Genomic DNA, 25,394 nt, shown 5'->3' on the forward strand with positions numbered 1-25,394 from the left:
TTGCTTATGCTGGGGAAAGAGAAACGCATTTATCCACAGATCAGAACATCTTCAGCTGGACAGGAAGGTCACACCATGGGTCACGGCAAGGCAGAGGCACAAGCAGTACAAACTTTGTGTGCAGAAGCAACATTGTTGGACAAGGATTGGAAACACAAGGTCCTCACATTTCAAAGAAGCTTGTGTGCCTCAAAGCTTGCATAGCTGGAAATAAATTGCATAAAATCTCTCTTATTAAGGATCAGGATCTTAATCAGAACCTGATTAAGGAAGAGGAGTGACCTGGGTAGGAGCAGATGTCCTTTACTCATTTCGCCCACTGGGCCAGCAGGACAGTCCATCAACCACATGGCAGGTTCCCACAGGGGGCAACAAAGTGAATTAACTTGCCTGGCTCATTCCAGCTCCCCACAGAAGAAGCAGAAGGCTCAAGGACCCTTTGCAAATCAGGAATGCTGAGTTGAGCGGTTAGAGTGTATCTCCTTCCTCCACCCCTACTTTAAGCCTGAAAATTAAGCTCATGAGTGCATCATCTCAGGGATACAACCTCCACAGCTAATATGCAGTTCATGAATATGCCGGCTAAGCTCACTCAGGAAAGAAAATGTGGGTAGGCATGTCTGCAGCCAGTTCTGGGCAGTCAATTGGGATCAGATGAAGAGGATACAAATCCGAGACCTCTTTGCTGAGGTGCCTGCAATGGTATGTGCTGGGTATGCATGTTGAACTGGCTCAGTGGATATCTTGAAAAGCACCAGAGATGGTAAAAAGAATGGGATCACATGGCCACAAATGGAGGACAGGAAGCAAGGTGGAGGTTAGGTCATCCTCTATTTCCTTCTACCAGTAGTTACTAAGGGCATATGAGATGGAGAGGAGGCTGTTGTGTGAGGAACAGAGGACAGATGAAGGGACATTGAAGGAGTTAATGGACCTGAATTTGCTGGAGAAGGGACAATGAAACAGGATGCAAAGGTACATAGAAAAGCATATATATGAAGGTACATAGAAAAGCAGAACTAGTTAAGTTTACTCAATGCAATGTTTATTCCTTTAAAATGTTTTTGGGGGAGTTGATTTTTACAATCGTTAACTTTACCACTTTCAGTAATTTCTGTGTCCTTACCTGATTTATGTCATTTATTTCCTCCCACTGTTTAAGCAGGATTTCTACAACTTCACTGTGACCATTCTTGGCTGCTAGATGCAGTGCTGTGTTCCCCTCCTTGAAATCAAAATGTCAAATAAGTTACTTTAAAACCCAGAATAAAGTCAAAACATCAAGTAAAACCAACACAAAGCCTTTGGTCTTTCACATACATCTCTCTTCTGCATACAAGGAGAAGGAGGCAGATCCACACAGCATGTTCCAAGGTTAAGTTTAATCCAAAAGAGGTCTTTTTCACATGTATTCAGACATGACATTGCTGGTCTAGTTGGTTGTTTTATATGCTGAAAACTGCAGTGTATGACCAGTGAAAAGATCAAAAATTCTAACTCCTAAAGAATGAATCAGAAGAAAACTTTGCATGCTTCTACAGGGAAGGGAACTACACCAAGCCCCCAGGATCCCCTAAAGATTAATGGTCAAAACATAGTAAGTATATAGAAATTTGTAGTGGCTTTGATGCCACGTTTTGCCAATAGATGGGGTCAGCACAAAGGACACACACCTAGTTAAAGAAGCGAGTTGACCTTTACTTAAATGTAAAGCAATAGAACAGTTAAGTGAAATAATGTAGCAAGAATAAATCAAGCCACAGTAATGCATCTAATGGCTACTACACATGACAGACTATAGTGGTTAAGAAAGATACATCACCAATTGCCCTAATACTTTACCATCACCCAGACCCACACTCACTTGGGAGCCCCAGTTACAGTGAGGATTTGGAGAACCTTTTCTAGCAATTGGGAGGTCCTGTGCAGTGCATCCACTCGTAGGTGAGGTCTCCGAAGTCATAAGAAGGTCCAGCTTTTATGTTGATGATTAAACAAGCTCACATAATTTCAAATGTGGAAACATCTGGTTTCACTTTCCTCTTAGATCCCACCAAAGCCTGGCCAGGGCTCAGGGAGGAACCAAGGGAGTTTCCTTTATCTACTTGATTTTAACCACTGGTTTCCAAACAAGACCATATATCTGGTTTCATATCCTTGATCACTTGCCTCTGAGCAAGGAAGGATGCACTGTATCTTTGCTAATGATTATATTTTATCTAAGTTACATCTTTTGCTAAGGATCATACATATTTCACTAATGACCATGCATATTTCACTATGATTGGATACTAACTATATATAACGTTCAGGTGGTGGGTTCATCTAGAGGTCAACTTTGGCTCAAGGCCTATTGCTCAGGCCTCAGTACATCATGCCAACATGGCAACTCCCAATCTCTTTCACCATCTGCACAATTTCTCACTAGCTAATTAAGGGAAAAAAAAAAACAAACCAAAAAACCAACAACACACCAGCAAGCAAATAAAAACAAAGAGCAAGTTCAGGAAGAGCAGTGGGTTTTGAGCTAAAAGATAATGCTGGCACAAGAAACAGTACAAAACAGGCTAAAAACAAACAGAAGCTGTAAATTAAGGGAAGAATCCTAAACCTCAGAGAAATGGGAGTCCAAAAGAGGTTTTCATTCACAGCACTGGGGTGGGGTGTGCTGTGCACGTGGGTGAAAATTCAAATCCCTTTTAGAAATGACGGATATGCTGTGATTGCTTTTAGTGATCCAGCAGATGAGTTTCTGTCCTGCTTACTCTGTATGATCACAGCATTTGCCTCCCATTGTTGCTGTTAGACTGCTGTTAGATATCATAGCTTCAGAGTGCTAGATGTCTGGGACAACACTGTCTTTTAACTTCTACTGATAAACTGTTTAGCACAGCAGAGCTCTCAGTTGCACTGCAACTTTTAAACTATTACCAGAATACCAAGAAAACAGAGTCACTTCCTGGGTGCGTGCTTACATGTTTCTATAAATGCAGTGTCTGACCATTTCACAGTTTTTAATGTATTTATCCTTGCAGTGCCTCACAGGTTCAGAGAAATACCAACTTGCTCATTCCACATATAGTTAAGTAAGGAGTAAGGAAATTTAAGGGCAGACTTTGAAAGCTATTTAGATACCTTAAAATGCAGTGTCAAAAGCACAGTCAGTCAATCAGATTGAAGTGTTAAAGCACTTCTGAAAAATCCCCCTAGGTGTTTATTTGTATCCTGAAGTATTTAAACACCCTGAAAAATTACTCATGCGGGACTTAGCAGTGACACACACATACACAGCTGAGCAAGGTGAAAAACTGGGAAATACAATCTCCCAGTACAGAGACTGACACCTTAATCACAAGACTTCCCCACTTCTCCCAATAGACAGCATATGCTAGTCTTGCTTTATGTGAACTACGAATATGTATGGAAAAGCCTCCTGGCAAGAAGACCAGATATCCCACTGTCTCCCCTTGATTACTGCAAAATCATTATCCTTGTATATTTGTTGGTCCAGTATTTATCACTACAAGCACTGTGACGTCTGTACAGTTTATTCACAGTACTTGGTTGTGTAGTAACTACAGTGAAACAAAGTAATCTTTCATAAACACATTTTCAGTTGCACTTCTAAGAAATAGAAACATTTACCTTATCTTTTTCAGGTGTAAACAGCTTCAGAGTAATCAAATTGTTTATCATGTCAACATGGCCTTTTTCAGCTGCCAGAAGAAATGGCTTTTTACCTTTCTAGAAAACAATCATGGAAAGGAACACAGTGTTTTTGAAAGTAAAAATACTTTGCTTCCAGTTACTAGGTATATGGCATGCATATGTGTATTCTGCATAAAAAATTATCTATCATATATCTAAGTAGATTAACAAAAAAGTAGATATACACAATAATAGTAAGAATATAAAAAAAGGATGCATTATTCAAGTAGGGTAAGGAAACAGATTATACATCTTGCGTATGCTGAAGAATATATTTGCAAACTGTTCAGAAATGGTAACCACTGTGGACTGACCTCAGCCTCCTCTGCCTGCCGACACCTCCCCAGTGGGACTGAGCATCATGTGCAGCAAAGGCAATGGGAGCAGGGAAGGAGATGTGTCTGGAGTTCAACTGAGACAGGCAAAGAGGGAGGAAAGGTGTTTTCCCTAAGTGCTTGTCTGACTTCTTGTCTTACATGTTTCTCCATACCGAATCAGTATTGAAATTTTGTGTAACTGGCAATAAATTATAATTCATTTAATTTCCCCAAGTCAAGATTGTTTTGCCCACAGCAGATGCCTCATTACACCAAAGAAGTAAACAGAAGCATACTGTACCCCATCAGGCTTGTTCAAGTCATTCAGGTGAAGATCCTGGAGAAAATAATCAACTATTTTAACACTGTTGTTCTGAGCTGCGAAGTGCAGTACGTTCATTCCGTCCTGAAAAAACATAAGCAACCCTCTAAGAATATGTTTGATTTTTTCCATTATAAATATGTTTAGAGTTGGTAAAAATTTGTCAACAAACCTCATTCTTAGCCTTTTGATCAGCACCCGCTTTAATTAATTTTCGCATTATATCCAGATTTCCAGTCCAAGCTGCTAGATGAATCACTGTCAGGCCATGCTTCAAATAAAGTGATAAAGGCAGAAATTATCACCAAAATACCTCATGCCAAACTTCTTTAAATTTCTTTGATTAATTCAGCGTATGAGTGGGTTCTGCTCTGCAGGCTCTTAGAAAATCAGTATTAACACCTGGCAGTGTGAGTGGGATCTCACTTAAATTAAGCTAAATGTCATGCATCAAGACCTAGCTAGACGTTCAGGCTGCCCCTCTTCTTGGCAGAAGGTCCGGAATCTCCAGAGAAGGACTGATCCTGTTTTAAGATGGGGTGATTAAATACTACCCGGAAATCATTCCCCCTCTCCAGAAACTATGTAGATAGTTAGCGCTGGGTGTGGTGGATGAAATTTCAGGTGACGATTCGTAATGACTGTCTTTCCATGAGTCACCATAATTTTCCAGTTAGTCTTCTTTTTAAGGTTCTCTTTTCTTCTCTCAAATTCTGTAAAAAGTTCTTCTTATAGGAAAAAAGAACACTGTTGTTAAGTTCTTATAGTCAAATGGAATAGAGATAAAGAACTTCCAGCCAGTGTCTTCTGTCATGGCCACAGATCTCTCTAGCTTCTCCATACCTCTTCCTCAATTTGTGTGTACTTCGTCCGGGTGCACCATCCTAAATCATGGCTCATTGTGCTAAGTGCTGTGTAAAAAGCATCTGGCCTAAGTGATGAGTCAAAGGAACCCAAAGGAAGCAAGGGGGATCAAGGCACTTCCTTAACCCTTCCCCAGTTTCTCCTGTGTAAATGAGGAATAAATAGGTTGACTCCCATCTCTAGTGGAGGTTTTATGCATGTTGGTATAACACTTTGGATAGCAGGATGCTTGCTGTGACAGGCACTTCAGGATTACTTCTCCCTAACTTTTCACTGAATAACACAATGTTCAGGGTGGAAGAGGCTTTTGGAGGTCACACTTCTACAGCCTCCTGCTCAAAGCCTGTCCCACTAGATCCGGTTGCTCAGGACCTTCTCCTTTCAACTTTTGAACAGCCTAAAGATCGAGAGTCCACAGAATCTCTGGAAAATCTGTTCCAGTATTTATCCACTCTGACAATGATTTTTTTTTTCTCATTGTACCTAATTGGGACTTCCTGTGCTGCAATTTGTGTCCGTTGCCTCTTGTCCTATCACTGTGCACCTCTGACAAGAAGCTGTCTCTGCCCATTCTACGTTCTCCCCTTATGCAGCTGTGGACAGCCATAAGTTCTCCCCCTTACCATTCTCCTCTCAAGACTGAGCAGATCCATCCCTCTCAGCACCTCCTCATACACCATGTGCCACAGTCCTAACCATCCTAGGGGCTCTGCACCAGACTCGCAGCAGCTTATCAATGTCTTTCCTGTATTGAGGCAGAAATTGCCCAAACTGGGCACAGCAAGGAGAAATAGCGCTGGAAAACAGTGTGGAGCGATACGGAACATGCGTCTGATGCACAGGCTACAAGAATAAAGCTGAATCTGGGCAAAATTTGTGACTGTGGCTCAAAAGTCTGCTCTGAAAAACCTTCCCAACTATGACCCAGGAGAAAAAGTAACTAGACTTGATAGCCTTATACAAGGAGAAGACTAGCCTGGTAGAGGAGGGTACAGAAGTGAATGCTGATCTCAACTTTCCTAACAGTTTTGACACTGCCCCCTATGACATTCTTGTAGACAAACTGTCAAAGTACAGGCATAAACAAAGGGATATGCCGAGGTGTACTGAAAGGCAGCTGTCCAGCTGGAGACCAGTCGCTAGCAATGCATGCTAGGCATTGATCTCGGGTCCAGTACTGTTTAACATCTTCATTAATGACCTGAATGATGGGGCAGAGTGCCCCGTCAAATTTATAGATTATATTAAACTGGGAGAAGTGGCTCATGGACCACATTGGTGTGCTGCCATCCAGAGGGACCTCGACAGGCTGTAGAAATGGGCTAGCAAGGACCTCAAGGAATTCAACAAAGGGAAATGTGAAGTACTAGGGAAGGCACAACCCCGGGCACCAGTACTGCCTGGGGGCCAACTGCCTGGAAAACAGCTTGGCAGAGACAGACCTGGGACTTCAGGAGGACACGAAATTGGACATGTCTCACAGCAATGTGCCCCTGCAGCACACAAGGAAATTGGTATCCTGGGCTGCATTAGGAAGAGCACTGCCACCTGGTCAAGAGAGGTGATCCTTCCCCCTGCTCACTGGTGAGTCCACCTGCAGTACCATGCCCAGTTCTGGGCTTCCCAGTAGAGAATAGACAGGGACATACTGCACATAGTCCGGTAAAGGGACACAAAGATGATTAAAAGACATATGAGGAGAGCCCAAGAGACCTTCAAGTGTTTAGGCAAAGAAGGCTGAGGTGGATCTTATAATTGTTTATAAATACTTGATGGAAGAGAGTAAAAATGATGCAGCTAGACTTTTCTCAATGGTGTCCAGTGACAGGGAAAGAGGCAACGGGCACATATTGAAGTACGGGAAGGTTCACTTAAACATAAGAAAAAACTTTTTTACTCTGAGGGTGATAAAGCACTGGAATAGATTGCCCAGAGAGGTTATGAAGTCTGCATCCTTGGAGATAATCAGAACACCACCGGACATAGCTCTGAGCAACCTGCTTGTCATGACCACGCTCTGAGCAGAAGGCTAGATTAGGTCATCTCCAGAGGTTTCCACCTCAGCCACTCTGTGTGATTCGGGGGGGGGGGGGGGGGGGGCTGTTTGACAAGGACGAGTCTGGGAGGCAAAAAAGAGGCACAAAGGTAGCAAAAAGGTGAGTTTGAGGGGGGAAAAAAAGAGGGGAGGGACAAATAAGGTATAAAATCATATGAAAAGCAAAAAAGGGAAGGATCTTGTGATGTCCACAATCTTGCCATTGTGGACTCCTGCTGACACTGGTGGAGGTGACCTGCAGACACAAGCTCCCCTGATATAGTCTCCTGCTGGTATTCCTGTCAGGTCCACGTCTGATAAAGTTGGGATAGCAGGGCAGATAAGAAGGGGTAAATTTGTGCCTGGATATGAAATGCAGGACAGGTGACAGAATTTCAGCTTAGTAGTATAAGATTTCTTTGCAGTAATGTAATTGTGTATCATTGCTAATACTGATAATAAGCAACAGCATTGTAACTCAATCACTGCAACTTGGAGTGATAGAATCGGTTTTTATTAATAGTACTTATAATAGTTATGTTTATTAGCCAAATAATGTATTACTGGTTTAACCCTTATAGATGTGCTGCTTAATCATTAAACATCTTAACTACCTCCATGACTTATGTCAAGTCACCAGTCTAAAGCTGGGAGTACCACATATCTGCTGCTAAGAATACCATTGTTTGGTTTTAATCACCTTCCTTTTTGTACAGAGAAATGGTAAGAATGCTTAAGAACTTATGCTTATTCATATAAAGGTATGCCAGAAACTGAAATGGAGTAAGAAATAAAGTCATAGTATCTTCATTCTATTTCTCACCAATTGCAAGATCAAACTGATTGCCAGAGAGTACATGAATCACTGTCAAATACAATATGTAATGTCATAGTATTTGACTCTGTAAGCTAATTATGATGGAGTGTTTCCAATGGTCTTTCAACAAAGATGATTAGCAACATCTAAGAATTAAAGATAACTAATGATTAAAAGGTAATCCTTAATCAGAATGAGATTCTGAGTGTTTAACGGAACACGAGCATGGAGGGAGGGTCTGTATTTCCAACCTGGCTTCAATGCACCCTATTAGGGTAATTAAAGGACCCACAAAATGTTTTAGTCACCTTATTGCCTCAATAAATCTGGACGATAGCCATTGAAAAATAATTTGTTATAAAGAATAATTTACTATAGTTACAGAATAAATATATTAACACTATACCCAGTGATACTCTGTAAGATATCCAGAGATCCATTTCTTACTGTTGTTATAGACGGCAATACTACTTAAAGAACACTCTCCACTTCTTGCAGAATTAGCTTATTAGCATTTATATCATAGACTAATCATTTTAGAGTACTTCATGCAGGCAACATCTTTGAGCTTGTCAGACAAAAGGGAAATGTTGCTTATAGCAGTGTAAGACTTGCTTAGGAGCTGGTAGGGTCCAGAAAGACAGCCATATTTTTTCAAAGTGGCACGTGAGGTATTCATTGACAGGGCAGACTGGGAGAACAATTCAGAGCAACTCAAGCAGCACTAACGAGGAGATAGTTATCTACACTGCAAGAACATGCCCAAATACAGGAACTGCTGGTAATTGGAACTGGCAGATCTCTCTCATCGTATTTTCATTCCAACACAATATGAAAACAAGGAAACTTTCTCTCTCCACCCCTCACAACCTGGAATTTGTGTGTCTTAATTTAAATACTGCCACATATGGTGGTTAAGGAGAAAGAAGCAAACAAAGGGAAAAAAGGTAAATGATTCATCTATTTTCATTACTCAGGTCACTGGAAACCTCCTAGTTTGAATATCCTGTTTATTAATAACATACCATGCATATGGTTTTAATATCCAAATCAAATTTTGCACTGTGGATCACCATCTGACCCAGTCAAATCAGTCACACACTGCTAAACTCAATATCTTGGAGGCTGCAAAGTAGCTGACAGTTTTGCATTAAGCTACACACATAAAAATGGAAGGAAAGAACAGGAGGGTTCATTTTTACTTTCACCAATTGCTTTCATATGAAGTGGCCAATGATTAATACACAGCTACCACAGACAGCTTATTTGCACAAGTGGCTTCAACCACCCTTGTGCTCACTCAAGTATTCAATGTAGCCAGAGCTCTGGGCAAAGCATTTTTCTTTTAACAATGCTTTTTTCATATAAATGTGTGCAGTCTTAAGGCAAACCGAAGCATTTACAGCAAGCACTTAACTTTGCAAAACTGGGAGCATAAGGCAAATACCTTCTTTTACTTCCCCTAAGGTGTTCCTATACTGTGTGAATCAAAACATGTAAACCAGCTTACCTGATCTGCCATATCAAGTCTAGCTTTGTGACAGAGAAGAAAATCCACTGCTGACGTATGACTTCTGGCAACAGCAAAATGGAATGCAGTGCGCTTCAGCTGAAATAAGCAAAGCTTTGGCTGTCAGGTCCATAATGCAATTCTTTTCCTTCTGCAGGTGATCAGGATTTCTGAATTCTTTATTAACAAATGTATTTGTTAAAATATATACGATTGCATGTTTTTCCTTCAACAGCCATGCCTGTTCTTATCTGCATTTTTGCTCCTTCAGTAAGATTTAAACATTGATCTTAAAGATTTCTTAAAGAACCAGAATAATTTAGTCACTCTGTGTAGCATCATCCCTTCACTGAAACTCACTGGAAAGTCAAAATGTGATTAAGTAATCATATACTGTCTGTCTAGAGGAAATGCATGCAGTTCAAGAAGCATCCATGTTTATTATTTTATTATTTGCAAAGCTGAGGATTAGACTTAAGCAGTTAGATTTGCTTTTGACTGTATCTCTATAATGCACTACAAGATTCCTCCCTCACGCAGTATTAGTCACCTTCCCAGACTGAGTCATTTACTATGTAAATGAAAGCTTCCACCTTGCAGTGAGTAATTTTACACAGGTGAATAGGCTCAACACTTACCAGGAACACTTGATTAATTTTTCATTAAAGTAATTAATGGTGTGAATTTAAAAGGGATTGGTTAAATTGAATTAAACTTTAGTGGAGAGTTTTACTTCCAGTTAAGGTGAACATAACTGGTTTTAACATAATTCACTGAGAGGTTCCATACAAAAATACGTAAGTGATTTAACCAATTAACTTTAAAAGTCAGTTTGGACTTGTTCTCTTATGCTTCTATGCACATCAGCTGACTTATTCATGTCTAAGTTTAAATTTACTGCTATATGTGTTAGAAGCATAAAAAGGTGGGATTTATGATGTGCATTTATGCCAGAAAAAGCCTCTTGCACAGAAATAGTTCTATCAACAAAACTTACCTTTGGCAGCCTGGCTTATTTGGCTTGGGAGTACAAAGGTAGGCATGATCAATATGAACAAAAGAACGGTTTTGCCAGTATAAGCTACATCCCCACTAGAAGGATTAATCAATGCACAACACACATGTATCTATGCTAGTAAATTCCTTATACTACTATACTATATGTCTGATCTAAGTATGACAGTAAAAATTCAAACTGCTGGACTGGAAAAGTATTTAGTTTAATTTCCTGAATTCTGGAAATAATAAGGAAGCAAGAATTATTCTTAAGTCAGTTTTTAGAGTACCATTTAATTGATGACAACACTCTCATTGTTCAAGAGAAATTTACTCAAAAGAAATTTTTGTCTCCCTGTCTTTTTCAAAAACAAACCAAGGAATATACCTGTACTATCTCAAGTCCACAGTGGGGAAAAAACAGATGTAAGCATGGGAAGCAAGGTTTTTTTAGAACCATGATTAAGTAACATCAGATGTTCATGGGTAGATGATTCATATGTAGCCACTGAAGGCAAACTGCTCTCCACAATACCTAGATTAACACCGCAACCGCTCCATTGCTGTTGAAGCAACCCTCACGTGGAACACAGCACTGTATTTTGTTACTGTGTATTACACATCCTCAGATTTTAGGCCTAGATTTGATGTCAGCTTAAGATGCATTTTGATCTATCAAGGGTAAACCTGAACTCCGATCTCAGCCTGGTGCCAGAGGATGTGGTAGAAAGCTCCTGTGGTTCCACACAAACCGAATGGTAACACTTCATGCTTTAAATCTGTAATGCTAGCAGTGTAAATTCATTCTCAAAGTGACTGTGAGGTTAAGTTCTCCTATATGGAAAGATGGGGAACTTCAGAAATTAGTCACCCAAGATCACAGAGCAAATATTAGAGCAGGGACAATTCAGTAGTCCTTAGTTCCCAATATGATGGACAGACTAGTGGCTAAATGCAAAGACCAAGACCTGCAAGTTATGTTGCACAAATCCTACAGTCCATACTGGATGTGTGAAATGTTTCTTAATCATGTCCTAGAAGGGACTCCCCACAGCCTCACCACCTTGCAGCTGACGGGGCTAGTATACTGGGATTCCACCATGCAAGCCCCTGAGGAGTCCCATTTCAGATCAATGATCTGTCAGATGCTTCATACTCACAGAATCTACAGCATTTATATTAACGTTCTTTTTAAACAGCTTTTCCATGGTTTCCAAATTGTTCATTTTAGCAGCATATTGAAATTCTCTCTCATCTGGCAATACTGTGGAAAAATGTGATGAAAAAATTGTATTACTAAAAAAACAGCCATAACCAACTTAAAGGATGACGATACTGTTCTTACTTTCTGTTATTTGTCCTGAATTCATATGTTATGAGAATCAATTCCTTCTCATCATAGAACTGTTAGAGGATTACATTTTTCTCCACTAGAGACATTGGCTGACATTTCTAGTTTCAACTTTTAAGCGCAAATGAAGGCAGACTTTTCACAGCAGGGAATACCCCTACTTGCAATGCTCACATGAACAAGGGTTCATTTATGAAAATTTCACTATCTAAATGGGTCCCAAAGTATTTTATAGGCATAGCAGTGAATGGTACAAACTGCAGTATTTATTTCCTATTCTTTGAAAAGTTGCTCTGTTTTAAAACAGAACACACTACCAAACAACATAAAAATGTATAGCATAACTAAATGGTATGACCCAACTGAAAAAAAAAAACCCAGACCCAAACCCAAACAAACCAGGAGTTTTACAGGGCAAAAAAAACCAAATCCAAAACAGGTATGTACTTGAACTCAAAATGTAGCCACAATGTGGAATTCACTATTAATTTGGGACCTTCCTTAAATATCTCAACCCAGTAATTAGCATCTGTTTGGTGAACTGAAGTAGCTGCTGTATGCAGTAATTTTCAAAAGTAAAATCCCAGTGTCTGGTGTTTTAGCTAACTTAGAGGTCAGAGTTATTTCTCTACCATAACATTTAATGAATCACTTAAAGAAATTAGTGTAACAGTTAAATCAGTTGCAAAAATATTATTAGATATTTTAATTTCCTAGCCTATCATACTTCAAAAATTCATCACTTAGGCCTTCTGTCTAGAATATTTTGGCCTGAAAAGCCACTTGCCCAATGATATCACCAAAGCGGACAGCATTCTCAGAACGAGAAACTGCAACAAGCATCTGGCTCCTTAGAGGCCTGTCATGCAAGTTGATCCTATTGCATTACATTTAAGTTCATTAACACATAATGAGAATACAGCCTGAAGCAGTATGGCTGCAGAGCATACTAAGAAAAATCAGTATGGGATTCACTTAATCGCATTTTACATATTACCCATTATTACAATCTCAGTGGGAGTAATCACAGTTGTACTGTACAAATTAAGATAGAAATGGAACTGAACACTTGCAAAGCAGTTTCTAGTTTTGCTATGATATTATCCAAGCACCTCAAACTACAGAAGCATCCTCCCACAATTATCTGAAAATGACACGATATGATTTGCTTGTTTTACAACATGGGGGCACAGCCAAAAAACCCCCCAAAACCAAAACCAAAGCAGTTGCAAATAAAAATACATCTGTGACAAGGAGTGTGGCTGACAGCTAAATCTGTTGCGAAGAGGGATCTTTCCAGAATAAATGCCTCACTCATAGTTTTCATAGTCCACACCCTAAGGAAGTATCTAGCAGAGCTCTTCCCGCTACTTTGATTTCAAACACGGTAAACCCATGGCTGCAGGATATCTTGCTCAAGGCAAACGTGTGGCAAGCGTGGTAACAAAACATAGGGCACCGGTCAGCTGCAATTAGGCCACATTCATTCCTACTGACTGCTGATGAACACTCACACATGCATCCTACCCGAGGATGCAAAGATAAATGCTGTTGCATCTCAGGACATTCAGGACCAATCCCAAAAATTTATTTGCACTGCATTCAAGGACCAAGAGAAAATGATGTTTCTTTACTGCATCTGCATCGGCAAGGACAGTTTTGTTGTAGTTCTGACAATAAATACATGCTCTTTTCTCTCCTGCCCAGAAGTCATGAATTGGCTGTATGCTGTTAAAAAAACATCTGTTACTCTGGGCATGATGTTTCTTACAAATCTCTCTCTCTTAATACCTCTTAATTCAGGAGTTAAGAACAGCGGCAATCCAGATATACTGAGGGACTGACCTGCTGCACAACCTTTCACTGCTTTTGCAAAATGTTTTTTTCATACATGACATTACAGGATATAGAGCTGTCAGACTACAGATTTATGGAAGCTTTCTATCCAAGCTGGGGTGTCCAGGATCTGGCACTCCTGGCATTATTAGCAGTCACTCTACTTTCACATAACAGCAGCAAATGATTATAAATTCGTTGCTGTCAGGTTTTTTGGGGGGGTTATTTTCTTTGGTTTCATACAAAATGTCTGGCTTATTGCCCTGCAGGCTGTATCATAACTATATAATTATAAAATAGTTATATTCAATTTTTCTTTTGAGCTAACTAGAAGTAGTAATTTGATCACTTATTTCCATTGTAGAGAGCCCTGTCTGCAGTGTATTGAACATTTCAACATTTCTCTTTCTTTTGGAAGGGCAAGGAAGTAAAAGGATGCAAAGTAAACCACTTTGTTGACCTGAAAACAGAAAGTCTTCCTCAACAGAAACTCAAGCTTTGAGGTACCTTCAATTTTTCTTTCCTCATATTTACACCTTATTTTAGTGCCCTCAGTCTGCCTTTCAGTGAAACCACAAGTAACAGTGACTTCCAAAGAAGTAAGGAAGTGTACCAGAGGTTTCAGTACTCATAGCCAACGGAAATCTTTCCACCTCCCTCCCATCCTTATTTGTAATTTCCTGTCGTGGCATCCCCAAGATGGAATCTGTTATTGCCTCAAAAAACACATGGAAAAATACCAGGAATTTGAATTGAATGAAGAGTTACAAGGAGACAAAATACAAAAATAATAAAAATATTCAGATTCAAATGACAACAATTTTTTTTTGTTTTTACTCTATTGTTTCTAAAAATTAAATCATGTATTTAAAGGTTTGGTAACATTTTCAGTGTTTTCCCTACACTTCTTGTTTGTTACTGGAAATACAATGACTAGGGAGAAGTAGGTATTTTGTTAAGTCGTAAGAATGTTTTTCTAAGATAACAATTTTCCAATTCAAAGAATGGGAAAAACTACCTATTGAGTCCCACCGCGTTATCTTATTAGTTTATCTGCCCTCTTTGCCAGCCTGGAAGCGGGGCCCAGGGGAATGGCTCCTGGCTGTCACACTGCAATCACAGGACAGGGCCGTGGCAGGGTTTAACAGTCATTGCTCAGTTTCCACAAACAACCCGCTCCCACTAATTGCAGCCCATGCCAGAGCAGGCTGCTCTTTCACAGACCGGTTTGTGGGATGAAAGTTGGAGATCGCTTCACTGGCAGTCACGCTGCTGAGCACCAGCAGGCCAGCAGGTCTGCCGATTTCTGGGTGCCCCCCCGAGACTGGGGGGAGCCCACAACGGTTGTGAAGCTGTTGGAAGGCTCTTAGCCCCAGGGACGTGGGATGCCAGCAAAGCCCCTGGGACGGCTTCAGGGGTGAAGTTAGAGCAGGGCGCTGGGCAGCCTGCAGGACCTGTGCCCTGGAAGACAGACATGCCAAACCCCACCTCCCAACCCCACATCCACATGTCTTTGACGATGTCTTTCGCTACACATAAAGCGGCTCATGCTTAAACCTCCTCCTTTTCTCCTCACACCGTTCATTTTGGTCTTTGGTTGAGGCAAAAAGGGGGTTTACATGCGCCCCACCATCCAGGCAGCCCCGACAGGGCCTGGCACGCCACCCGCAGCAAGGGGCCCAAGGCCGCCAGCAGCCCGCTGGGCTCTCGCCTCTGACCCCCCTGCACTCACGGCTGTCGTGGCTGGCTTCGTGGCTGGCCGCTGCAGCTCCCCGCGCAGCATCCTCCCGGGCGCGGAGCAGGTGGCTCAGCCCCTTCAGCCCCTTCATCGCTGCCCTGGCTCCTCTTCCTCCTCACCCAAGGGAAGGGGCCCCTGCCGGGGCCAGGAGGGAGGTGCCCCGCGCTGGCCCTGACAAACCGGTTGGCGTTGGCGGGGCTGAGCTGGCCGGGCGCACCCAGGCAGGCCCAGCACACCCTGCAGGCACCCAGCAGCACCCGGCTTTGGAGAGCTACGGAGCAGCTTTAGGATTTTATTTTAAAAGAAACCAGGAACTAAATACACAGCGTTTCTTGATACTAGCTAAGCGGCAAACAGTCATCCTTACACAAGCCCACTCAGGTCTTCTCCAAGAGCTAGTAGCCCTACGTGCAAATAGCAAAAAAACTTGCGCCGACGAGTGCACACAGGAGACAAAAAAGTAGTCCTGTTTGCTCCTGAAGTGCTTTCCAAATCTTTGCACAAGCAAGGTAATTTCAAAAAGCAATGCCACAAGTACAGACACACAGAGGTAGCACAGCTTACACAGGACCCCAGGGCCATGGCTTTGTTACTAATTACAGGGCAGTCATGGAGCTCTCCCTGCAAGTTAAAAGCCATTTTTGGGGGGAAATGCCTCTTGGGAGTTGTCCTCCCTGCTATCAACCAGTGCTCACTGGACTGGAGGGGGTGACTGTTCCTGTGCCTCTGCAAGCTTGACATAGCCTTGGGATCTGAGAGACTGAGGTGTTTCTGCTATAAATTTGGGAGGAAAGGCACACATGCAGAAGCAGTATTCATGCAGTCACAGGACTCTTTATTTTCAGGTAGACGGTTTTTTCATTTGCTTTTGTCAAAGTCCAGTCAAAATCAATACACACATCCCAAAAGGTTCAGTTTTTGTGAACTGATGTACTCTGATCCATCTAATCTACCTATTTCTCAATTTATTCTGAGGTCTACTGTTACTTTGGTCTACTTAAGCCAGCACTGATATTTCATTTCATACAGACAATGGTTTTCTGAGACAAGGCATAAAAATTGTTTAAAGTGACTATGCCAAATTTTACTTTAAAAACAGCCTTTGATATTGCTAGTACTTCAAAATAAGTATTGGAAATTGCTTCAAGAATGCAGGACTATCAGTATTCAGCCTTACACAACTGAAGACATATTTGAGTTCCTTCACTATAACTTTTAATTTTTGATTAAATTACACAGTTGTCTTAACTTCCAAGATTATTAATACCATACATGTCCATGGTAAATTTGATCTGAAGGACTCAAGAACTGTAAATTGAGCAAATCTGGATACAAATCCATTTGCTCAGATTCTGCTTATCATACATGAGATTTCACAGTTCTCCTTTAAACATTTTTGATACAGTCAGGCTGTGATATATAAGAATCTTCACACTTGATACACCTTGGTCTGCTATGACAGTTTCATCAACTGTATTTCCAGTACATGAATGTTACTCAGCTGAAAAACACCCTGTGAAAATAAACCCAGAGTGAGAAGAACAAGTAACCGATTTAGCCATAGCTGAATCACAGAGGTTTCACTTTTACTTGCTTCCTGTGAGTCAAATGTTCCAGCAGTTTCTTAAGAGGAAGAGTTTTGTGTATGGTGACCAGACTAGTAATACAGACCCATTGTTTGCAACATTAATGCTCCTTTTCAAAATGAGAGACAACCAACAACTGTGGAATGATTAGCTTTTCCTACAAAGCTTGCACAAAAGGAAGAATAGCTTTCAGCCTCATACAGAGCACAAGTTAAGAGTTTCAATCTTTAAACCAGGATCAGAATTTTACATACAGACTGGAAACACCAGCTGTTAGTTTCCAGTTCTAATTACTATCACACAATACTATTTCACAGCATATCCCATGTCTCTTAACTAACTTTGCCATTACAACTACACTGTGTGTGCTCAAACTTCACAAATAGCAAGTTAACCACATTCCCTTAACCACTTCTCATGATCTTGACTCTTTCAAATGGCCCCAGCGACCTGCAGAAAAGACCAATGCAGAAACTTAACAGTTGAGATGCAGAATCCAGATATTAATACAGAATAGCTCACACAAAGGAAATAATTTATAGATTAAGTTAAACACAGGTATAAAGAAATCTACAGATGTTAATTGAAACAGATTTTAAGTTAAGGTCAATTATATGATGCACACCACGCTAGGAAAAATGCAAAACAGTAACATTGCTTACAGTCTTCTCCACAAGAACAGAGATGGAAAATCATGTCACAGAAGTTTATGACAATAATTAACTGTGTATTAAAGGCCTTCAGATAAAAATAGTAAAAAATGTGGTATAAGAAACCACAAGGAACAGGGGAAAAAAGGCTCCTGGTTTGCATTGCAGTAAATAATTTACATGAAAAATTTTAAAATAATCTCACTGTGAACTTTCTGTAAACACACAAAATCACCTTTCCAAAAGGTGTATTTTTAAACACATCTCAAAAGACAGAAATTTCTGGCTTTAGATTCTTACTGTGAGTTTTATTTCCTCATTAACATACTCCACAACTTTATGACACTCAGATAACTCTATGGCACTTATTTTTTTTAAACAGATGGTAAGACAGCTTCCAAGGCTAAGCCAAACTAACCTCATTTGTTCAAGCACTTGCAATAGTTTTCTTCTACTTTTTGCTAAGCAATGCATATGTAAAAATAGACATTTTAAAAAAATACACAAAATGACAAGGTAGTACTTAAGATTCTACACTTTATTTAATCAGACAAATACAAACTATTAAAGGGACAGGTGTTCACTTTCTAAACAGCACTGGCAGCTTAAGTCAGTGTTCCTTGAGTTGCTTTTATGTCTTTCCTACCAAAAGTTTCCAGCTCCCACCTCTGTCAACAGAACAGCTCATGCTGAATGTCCTGGTTTAGAAAAAGTCAACTGTATCAGCTTAGACAGGCTGAACTAGTCCAGCTGATTCAGTCCAAAGCAGATAAGGAAGCACTGACATGAATTCACGTGACAGAGCTGGGGTTACAGTGGCATCTGGCAAACAAACAGATGAGCAGGTAGAGATGGTAAAATCATTCCAGCAAGTTAGGGAACAAAAAAGCACATTCTGGACTTAGCCTGGGCATCTAAAACATACCAAATATATATTTGTTTGTTAAAAAACAAGCAAACCCTGAAGTACTTCCAGTACAGTTAAATAACAAAACAGATGCTTCTATAGTAGCCACTTCTTTTAAAGACTTTGCAATTAAAAAGCAGTTTATATTTCATACAGGGTTTGATACTGTGTAACTTATAAGAGATAATGCTGTCATCATAAATTATTTGCCTGATAAATATTCAATTAGAATAAAATGACTACCTTTAAGCAACTTGGTGTGAACAGAAAAAATATAAACAGAGTATTTTAAATATTTGCCCTTTATAACTTCCTCCTTCCACATATGCACTCTGCACTCATAAAATAGCATTTATTCAGAAATACAAAATAATTTTAAAGAGCAAGATAGCTAAACAATAAGAAGGTTTAGAATCTTGCATATTTGCACATCATTCATATTATTATTGCACCATGAGACCTTTTATTTAGAGTAAATTTTGTGCTACTGACTAGTAACAATTTCACAATTGCAAAGAAAATTTAAGTTCCCAGTCTGTCTGGAAAGGCCAAGGATCTAACAGCATTTGTCTGACTAACCTGGAGGAATCCCTCCCTCATCAACAGGTTTATTAACATTTTTTAAATCAGTGAAGTCATCCTCTGTCCCAACACAATGAGTCCTTCATGGCTGCTCCACAACTCTTACTGAAGTCATTTTCTGTCACAAGAATGAAAGCTTAACAGCAAACTAAATTCTTGCTCTTTTCCTTTGAAACTGCAAGACCCATCAACTTCTGCGTCCATTGAGAAGACAGACATTTGTAAGCTGAAATCAAGCAACTCAGCTCTTTGTTATCACACAGCTAATACTACAGTTAAATTTGGTGTTGAATTGTTCAATGAAGTGTCAGCCTAAGCTACTATGGTTACCACGGCCAATATGACCACAAGGACAACAGCAGGTTAGGTATGGGAAGAGGGCCTTCAGTAAGTGCAGCATGGCACCTCAGCTAATGATTCCTGCTTTGTAGGGAGCTTGCCCTACAGACTTGCTCAATGGCAGCTCTAATCTCCCTGTTCTCTTTGTTGAACAGCAGAGAGAATTCAGGAGGCTGCTTGTGACTCTAACAGAGTTCCACATGTTCAATATAAAAAACAGTTGAAGTGCTAGTGAATTTTGATTCTTTGAAAAAAATGAAAAAAGTATTATTCTCAAAAAAGAATTACCTCAGTTGTACCTCTTCCTCTGCCTCAAGCATCATGTTCTTTTTACACAGGCATGCAATGGCTCCAAAGTGACAGGCCTGAATCTAGCCTACCACCAATGCTAAATTAATTTGCAGTCATAAAACACTATGAAATACTTCATATAGAATATATTGCTACACAGTCATTTAAAAAACATTTCAATTGTATGCTTGGAATTACTCAACTTGGCCTTTTTTGATACTGACTGTGAAGCTGTTAGTCCAGACCTAAAGAAAGAAAAAAAAATATCAGTCAGGTTAAAGTGTCCAATACGTACCTACATTACTTTTCCAACACTGAATATTTTTTCTAAACTTTATTATTTTAAAATTAGTTGTATACTCAAGTTTCCAGAAATCCCTTACCTTTTTGTTCCTTGTGATGTATTTGTGCGTTGCTGTCCTCTGCTTAAACCTCCTGAAAAGTAGTTAGAAACAACCATAATTAATTATTCCACTAAAGAAAGAATGCTTCAGAAATTACATACATGACAGAACTTTTAAATTAACAGTTTTGGGTAAAGCTTTTTTTTTTTCCCAGCTTTTTTTTTTTTTTAACATAATTGCATATAATCTGTCTCAAGGAGCAGATAAGATTTGATTCTCTGCAGTTTGAGTACTGTAGTTTATATAAACATTTTAAAAAAAGAGAAAACCAAAAAGCCTTTAGTTAGTCTTGTGGTAGTTTTCAGAACAGCATCACGTATTTTATTTTCAAGGTGGTTGTTGAAAACGGTATTTTTAATTTTTTTTATTCTGCTGGGCGAAAAAAGAATCTTTGCCAACAGTAAGATTTTGATCTAAAATAAAGCCTGTTTGCATATGTAGAAACAACGCTGCTTATCAAATGTGTAAAGGATCCATATTCTAAATCTTGTGTTCTGAAAATTCTAACACAGTAGCGTTTTAATTTCCTCTTATAAAGCTCCCAAGTTAGACTAGGGACAAGGTACTTCAAACAGATACTTAACTACCTGCACATGTCCTCTAATCTGGCCAAAGATTAACCCTTCATCAAAAAGATAATTTAGTTGAGTAAATATGCTACTGGTTTGGCATGTTACAGGTACAGTTACGTGATATCTTTTATTAGACGTAAAACAGGCTTACAAGTTCCTGTCTTTATGCTTCAGTTCATCACCTCTGTTTTTGCCAGCACATTACATAATGGAACTGTTCTGTCAATATCAGAAACAATCCAGGTTGAAGATGTTTTAATTGATTTTCACTTAAATCTCAGTGGCCTTACAAAGACCATTCTGAACATGGTTGGGGGGTAGCAAACACGCAATTTACAGAAATGAGCAGTAACTCCTATGTTGCCATTGTGGCAAGCAAGAACGTACTGTGTAACTACAGTCATGTTTATATATCTAGTTTGTCATGAAAACTGATTTGGTATTTTTTAAATAAAAATGTTCACTCTTACATAGGCCTTACTCAAATGAACTTGTTGCAAAAATCTCAAAAGCCCTGAAATCTTTGAAGTACACTATTACCAAATTATTTTAATTGTACAACTAGATAATTTGAATAATCAAATACATCCCAACATGCATACTCACCAATTCTGTTTGAGTTTTCCGTATGGTATGTCTTACTAGGAAAATAATTCTTTTCTTTCAGCTCCTGGACAAGGCCTTCATTTAAGCAGATATCCACATGTCTGTTAAATGACAAAAGACTCGTTGTTTTCTGTTCTGAATTACAAACTGGACAAATAAGAACACTGTCATCTTTGGCTTCAAAGAAATAGGATGAACTTTCTTCTGTATGTTCAGTCTTCTCAAAATGGTCTTCATTGTCTTGTGAAATTCTTTTGGGGTAGAGACACTGCTTCACACACACATTGCTACCAATATCACAGAGATTGCTAGGCTGTCTTTCTCTGTGAGGTTTATCAGATATTATCTGAGCAGATTTTTCTGTACTATTGCTAGTAGGGTTGTCTGATGTACTTGCAGACTGGTCTCTTCCTGCTAATTGATCTGTTCTATTTGGTTTACATTCATCAACATTTTCATTTTTACATTGTGGAAGAAAGTTAGGTGTATTTTCTCTTGAACTGTCATACTTGGATATTTCCACGGTATCAAGATTCCCATTGAGGCACTCATCAATATGCCTGTTAAGCTCTTCCAAATTATTGCTGCTTTGTTCCTCAAAGCAAACAGGACAGGTGAAGATCTTACGCACATTAGAATCCTGGAGGTCTGTGACTTCTTTTGTTTCTTCCACAAAATTTGCTGGAGACTTCCTGTCATGAAAGAGCAACTTACTTACAGTTTCATTTGGAGAAAGATTCTCACTGTTTAGTTGCCTTGCAGCTCGTTTTTTATCAAAAAAACTTCCTCTGAAAGATGCTTCTGATTTTTTTCTGAAATATTCTTGGTTGGAATTCCTTGACTGAAGCCTAAGAAAACCTATTTCTTTTCCTGACTTTAAGAAACTTGTAATGCTTTTTTGCTGGTACTTCTTCTCTTCTTCACTTAGAAAACCCGATACTCGTACACCTAATGATGAAAAAAACCTTATAGTACCAATTTATGAAAACTTAATACTAATTCTTAATTAACACCTTTTGAGGTATACATACACTCAAAAAAAGTGCATTTTTATCTCTAAATGGAGGCTATACTACCTGCAAATGCTAACAATGGATCACAAGGCCCATATGATTTTATCAAACCCAAACACTTGCCCCATCATATTAATTTCAATACTCATGAAGTTTTAACTGATAGCACCATAATGTGAAGCTATAAAGTTAATTCACCTAATACAGGATTCAGTCTGAAACAGAGTTTTCCATTAAGTTTCTCCACCAAAATATTTTTTCCTTCAGTGTGTACTAATACTGTAGAAAGTAAGTTTTATGTATCACTGAATGGTTCAAGCAGAATGTATAATCACCTGAACACTGGTCTTAGAATCAAAACACAGTTTACTTTGACAGAAATTTTCTGATTTCTTGCAGCACATAGCATTTTCAAATTTATAAACACTTTTATTTAACACATTTGTTTCTAACAGAGGTTATGGGCTGAAACATGTTGCTGTGGTGCAAAGCAGATTTAAAAGCTCTTTGAAGGCAGAATTATGCACTGCTATGATTCTACTCTCATGCCAGTATGTATGTTTTTCCAGGGCTAACAGGTTGTGAGGAAAGTACAACGTCAATTAGTAAAACATTCCTGAGTCACCATTCAGCACTCCAGACCTGTTTCACTTTTCAAAAACTACCAGGGTAACAGAGAAAGGACAAATCCATTTATACCAAGTTTACTTTAGATTATCGTCTATTACTTTGATAGACTACAAAATCTAACTCTAAAAAGGAAGAGTTTGAAATATTTTACCCATAAGTCTTATCCGTAAAGGGTGAGGAGCAACTCTATCAATTTCTGTTCCTAACAAGTCTTTAGCAACAGCAAATATTTCCTCCTCAGTAGAAACAGAAGACAGGACAGTTGAAGCTCTTGTTTTTACTTCAAAGTTCACATTCTTTAGCTTCAAGGTAACAGTTTTACCCTAGGGAAAAAAAAAAAAAAAAACAAAACCAACAAACAAAACAAAAACCCAGAAAGTAAAAAGGTTAAATATGTCATATATGGCACAGAAATAATTATTTTGTAGCATCTATAGAAATGCCCTAAAGCCACAGTCAAGACTGTGTGTTTGTATGTGTACAGCAAGAGGCACTGCCAAGAATTTGCCTGCAAGATTCTGCACTTGCTCCTAAACTGGTGCCAAAGTCAAATTCTCTGAACTGGGTCATTTGGCTATGGTTCCCAGCAGACCATCTGCCATCAGTGCATATTCAACACATCTCATGGTTTGGCTACAGCCTCAACTTATATCCCGTCTACAAAATTTACTTCCTCACTTAGCAACTTTAGTGCCAGATAGCTTAACTTTGCCGGGAAAACTACTAAGAATGATACCCAATTAAGGATTCACTGAAAACTTCCTCCTGCATGGTGCTATCAGAGCCACACACAGCATCTGTGTTTGGCACAGATATTCCCCTGGCAACACCTTCCAAATCATTTGTGTGATGTAGTGTGACCATCCAAATGTAAATACATGGCACTTTTTTTGTTCTGGTGCCTTTGTAAGCTTATCCCTTTGTCCTACTTAGCTGATGATTTCCCTTTCAACCTGTCATCTTTTGAGACAATCTTTTAGGGCTGAAGAAGACCAATCACCATTCTTTTAGGTCTTGAATATTATTCCTTGCTTTACCATAAAGACCTCCATAGAAAATATGAACTGTTCTTTCCAGATAGTAAACAGAAATTTAAGCAGAAGGAATACAGGGACTGTTCCTACCATTCATACCACTGAATGGTATGAATAACTTGTCAGCAAGCTGGGGACATGTGAACTTCTTCAGCTACACTACTGGCTGTTGACTGAATCTGGTACGAATATGGGAGAGTAACACAGTGTTTTAAATACATCAGTATTATGTGACTGACCAAAGCACAGCTCATAGGGAATCAGCTTTATTGCTTGCTTAAAAACATTGCTTTTAGCATAAGATGTTTATATGCTAAATAACTTGGTTAATTTGTTGAATTTTTTCCACACATATTATCGGATAGCCACCTGAACAATAACAAAATGCCACCTAAACAATTCTAAACATCTGCAAATTAAAGAACAGAAACTCAGGAAGATAGATTGCATGGTATGATGATGCTGAAAGCACTCACACTAACACTGAGTTTCAGTACAGTTTTGTCTTTTTGCAAGTAAACAGAGAATAATATAAATACCTTAAGTCCTTCTTTCTGTAGCTCTTGAGCAAGATCTCTGCAGAGTTCTCGACACAAGCTGTACTGGTCTTCTGTTGCATTTATTTCACTGAATGTTCTAAGATAAAGATAGGATCTCTTTTACAGTATGAACCCCAAAAATTCATTCAGTGGCTGCCATCTAAATTATTTTTTTGTACAGTTAAACAAAACTACATCAGAAGAAGGTTGTGTCAGTTTGAGTGTTTACTTCAAGGAAAAATGAATATTAATAGGAATATTATACAGAAAGATTTGTGCACATTTATGTGTTTCAAAGCCCTTCAAGTAATGAAATAACTTGGCTTTCAATTTTTAATGCACTACTTGAAAATGTACCACATGTATAGTCATTCATGTTTAAATATTTGCAAGAGAGAATACTAACACCGACTGAACTCATGGAGCCAGCCACGTTATTTGTATTTAAACTCCTTTGCACAGTGCTGTATTACATCAGAAGAAAGCAAGGATTTGAAAGTCAACAGAACCCAGTATCAGAATCAATTTATACAGATGCCAAGAAAAAGATGCCAGCTAGAATAATTATGCCTCAGAAGAGGAAAAACTACCTTACCATCAAAATGTTGCTGCCTTTGCTAGAGCTTTTTAGCAGTGCATTTACAATATTATTTTTCTGTTGTGCATCTGCTTTTTAGTAAAAACATGAGAAGAAAGGCAACCTTCAATTAGCAGTGGTTTTAAGAGTGGTTTTAAATAGGAATTTTG

At 39.1% G+C, this 25,394-nt stretch overlaps 2 protein-coding genes across 7 annotated transcripts in view; both read right to left on the bottom strand.

Moving 5' to 3' along the window:
• ANKDD1B (ankyrin repeat and death domain containing 1B) overlaps nucleotides 1-18,114 on the bottom strand; it is a 52,498-nt gene extending 34,384 nt beyond the window's left edge. The window contains exons 1-7 of the mRNA XM_080373293.1: nucleotides 15,489-18,114; nucleotides 11,730-11,833; nucleotides 9,574-9,672; nucleotides 4,520-4,618; nucleotides 4,327-4,431; nucleotides 3,646-3,744; nucleotides 1,127-1,225 (exon numbers count right to left, since the gene is read on the bottom strand). Of these exons, the coding sequence (XP_080229419.1) occupies nucleotides 1,127-1,225; nucleotides 3,646-3,744; nucleotides 4,327-4,431; nucleotides 4,520-4,618; nucleotides 9,574-9,672; nucleotides 11,730-11,833; nucleotides 15,489-15,585 (702 nt within the window). The 5' untranslated portion in view covers nucleotides 15,586-18,114. The remainder of the gene's footprint in view (nucleotides 1-1,126; nucleotides 1,226-3,645; nucleotides 3,745-4,326; nucleotides 4,432-4,519; nucleotides 4,619-9,573; nucleotides 9,673-11,729; nucleotides 11,834-15,488) is intronic.
• A 136-nt stretch (nucleotides 18,115-18,250) lies between these two features.
• The window catches only part of POLK (DNA polymerase kappa), a 33,684-nt gene continuing 26,540 nt past the window's right edge, over nucleotides 18,251-25,394 (bottom strand). For all 6 annotated transcript variants that reach the window (XM_080373282.1, XM_080373281.1, XM_080373277.1 and 3 more), the window contains 5 exons: nucleotides 24,648-24,744; nucleotides 23,226-23,397; nucleotides 21,432-22,379; nucleotides 20,233-20,284; nucleotides 18,251-20,094 (listed from right to left, as the gene is read on the bottom strand). In XM_080373282.1, coding sequence (XP_080229408.1) covers nucleotides 20,010-20,094; nucleotides 20,233-20,284; nucleotides 21,432-22,379; nucleotides 23,226-23,397; nucleotides 24,648-24,744 — 1,354 coding nt within the window. In that variant the 3' untranslated portion in view covers nucleotides 18,251-20,009. The remainder of the gene's footprint in view (nucleotides 20,095-20,232; nucleotides 20,285-21,431; nucleotides 22,380-23,225; nucleotides 23,398-24,647; nucleotides 24,745-25,394) is intronic.

The sequence above is a fragment of the Falco punctatus genome, assembly GCF_963210335.1.
Source record: "Falco punctatus genome assembly, chromosome: Z".
Taxonomy (NCBI): domain Eukaryota; kingdom Metazoa; phylum Chordata; class Aves; order Falconiformes; family Falconidae; genus Falco; species Falco punctatus.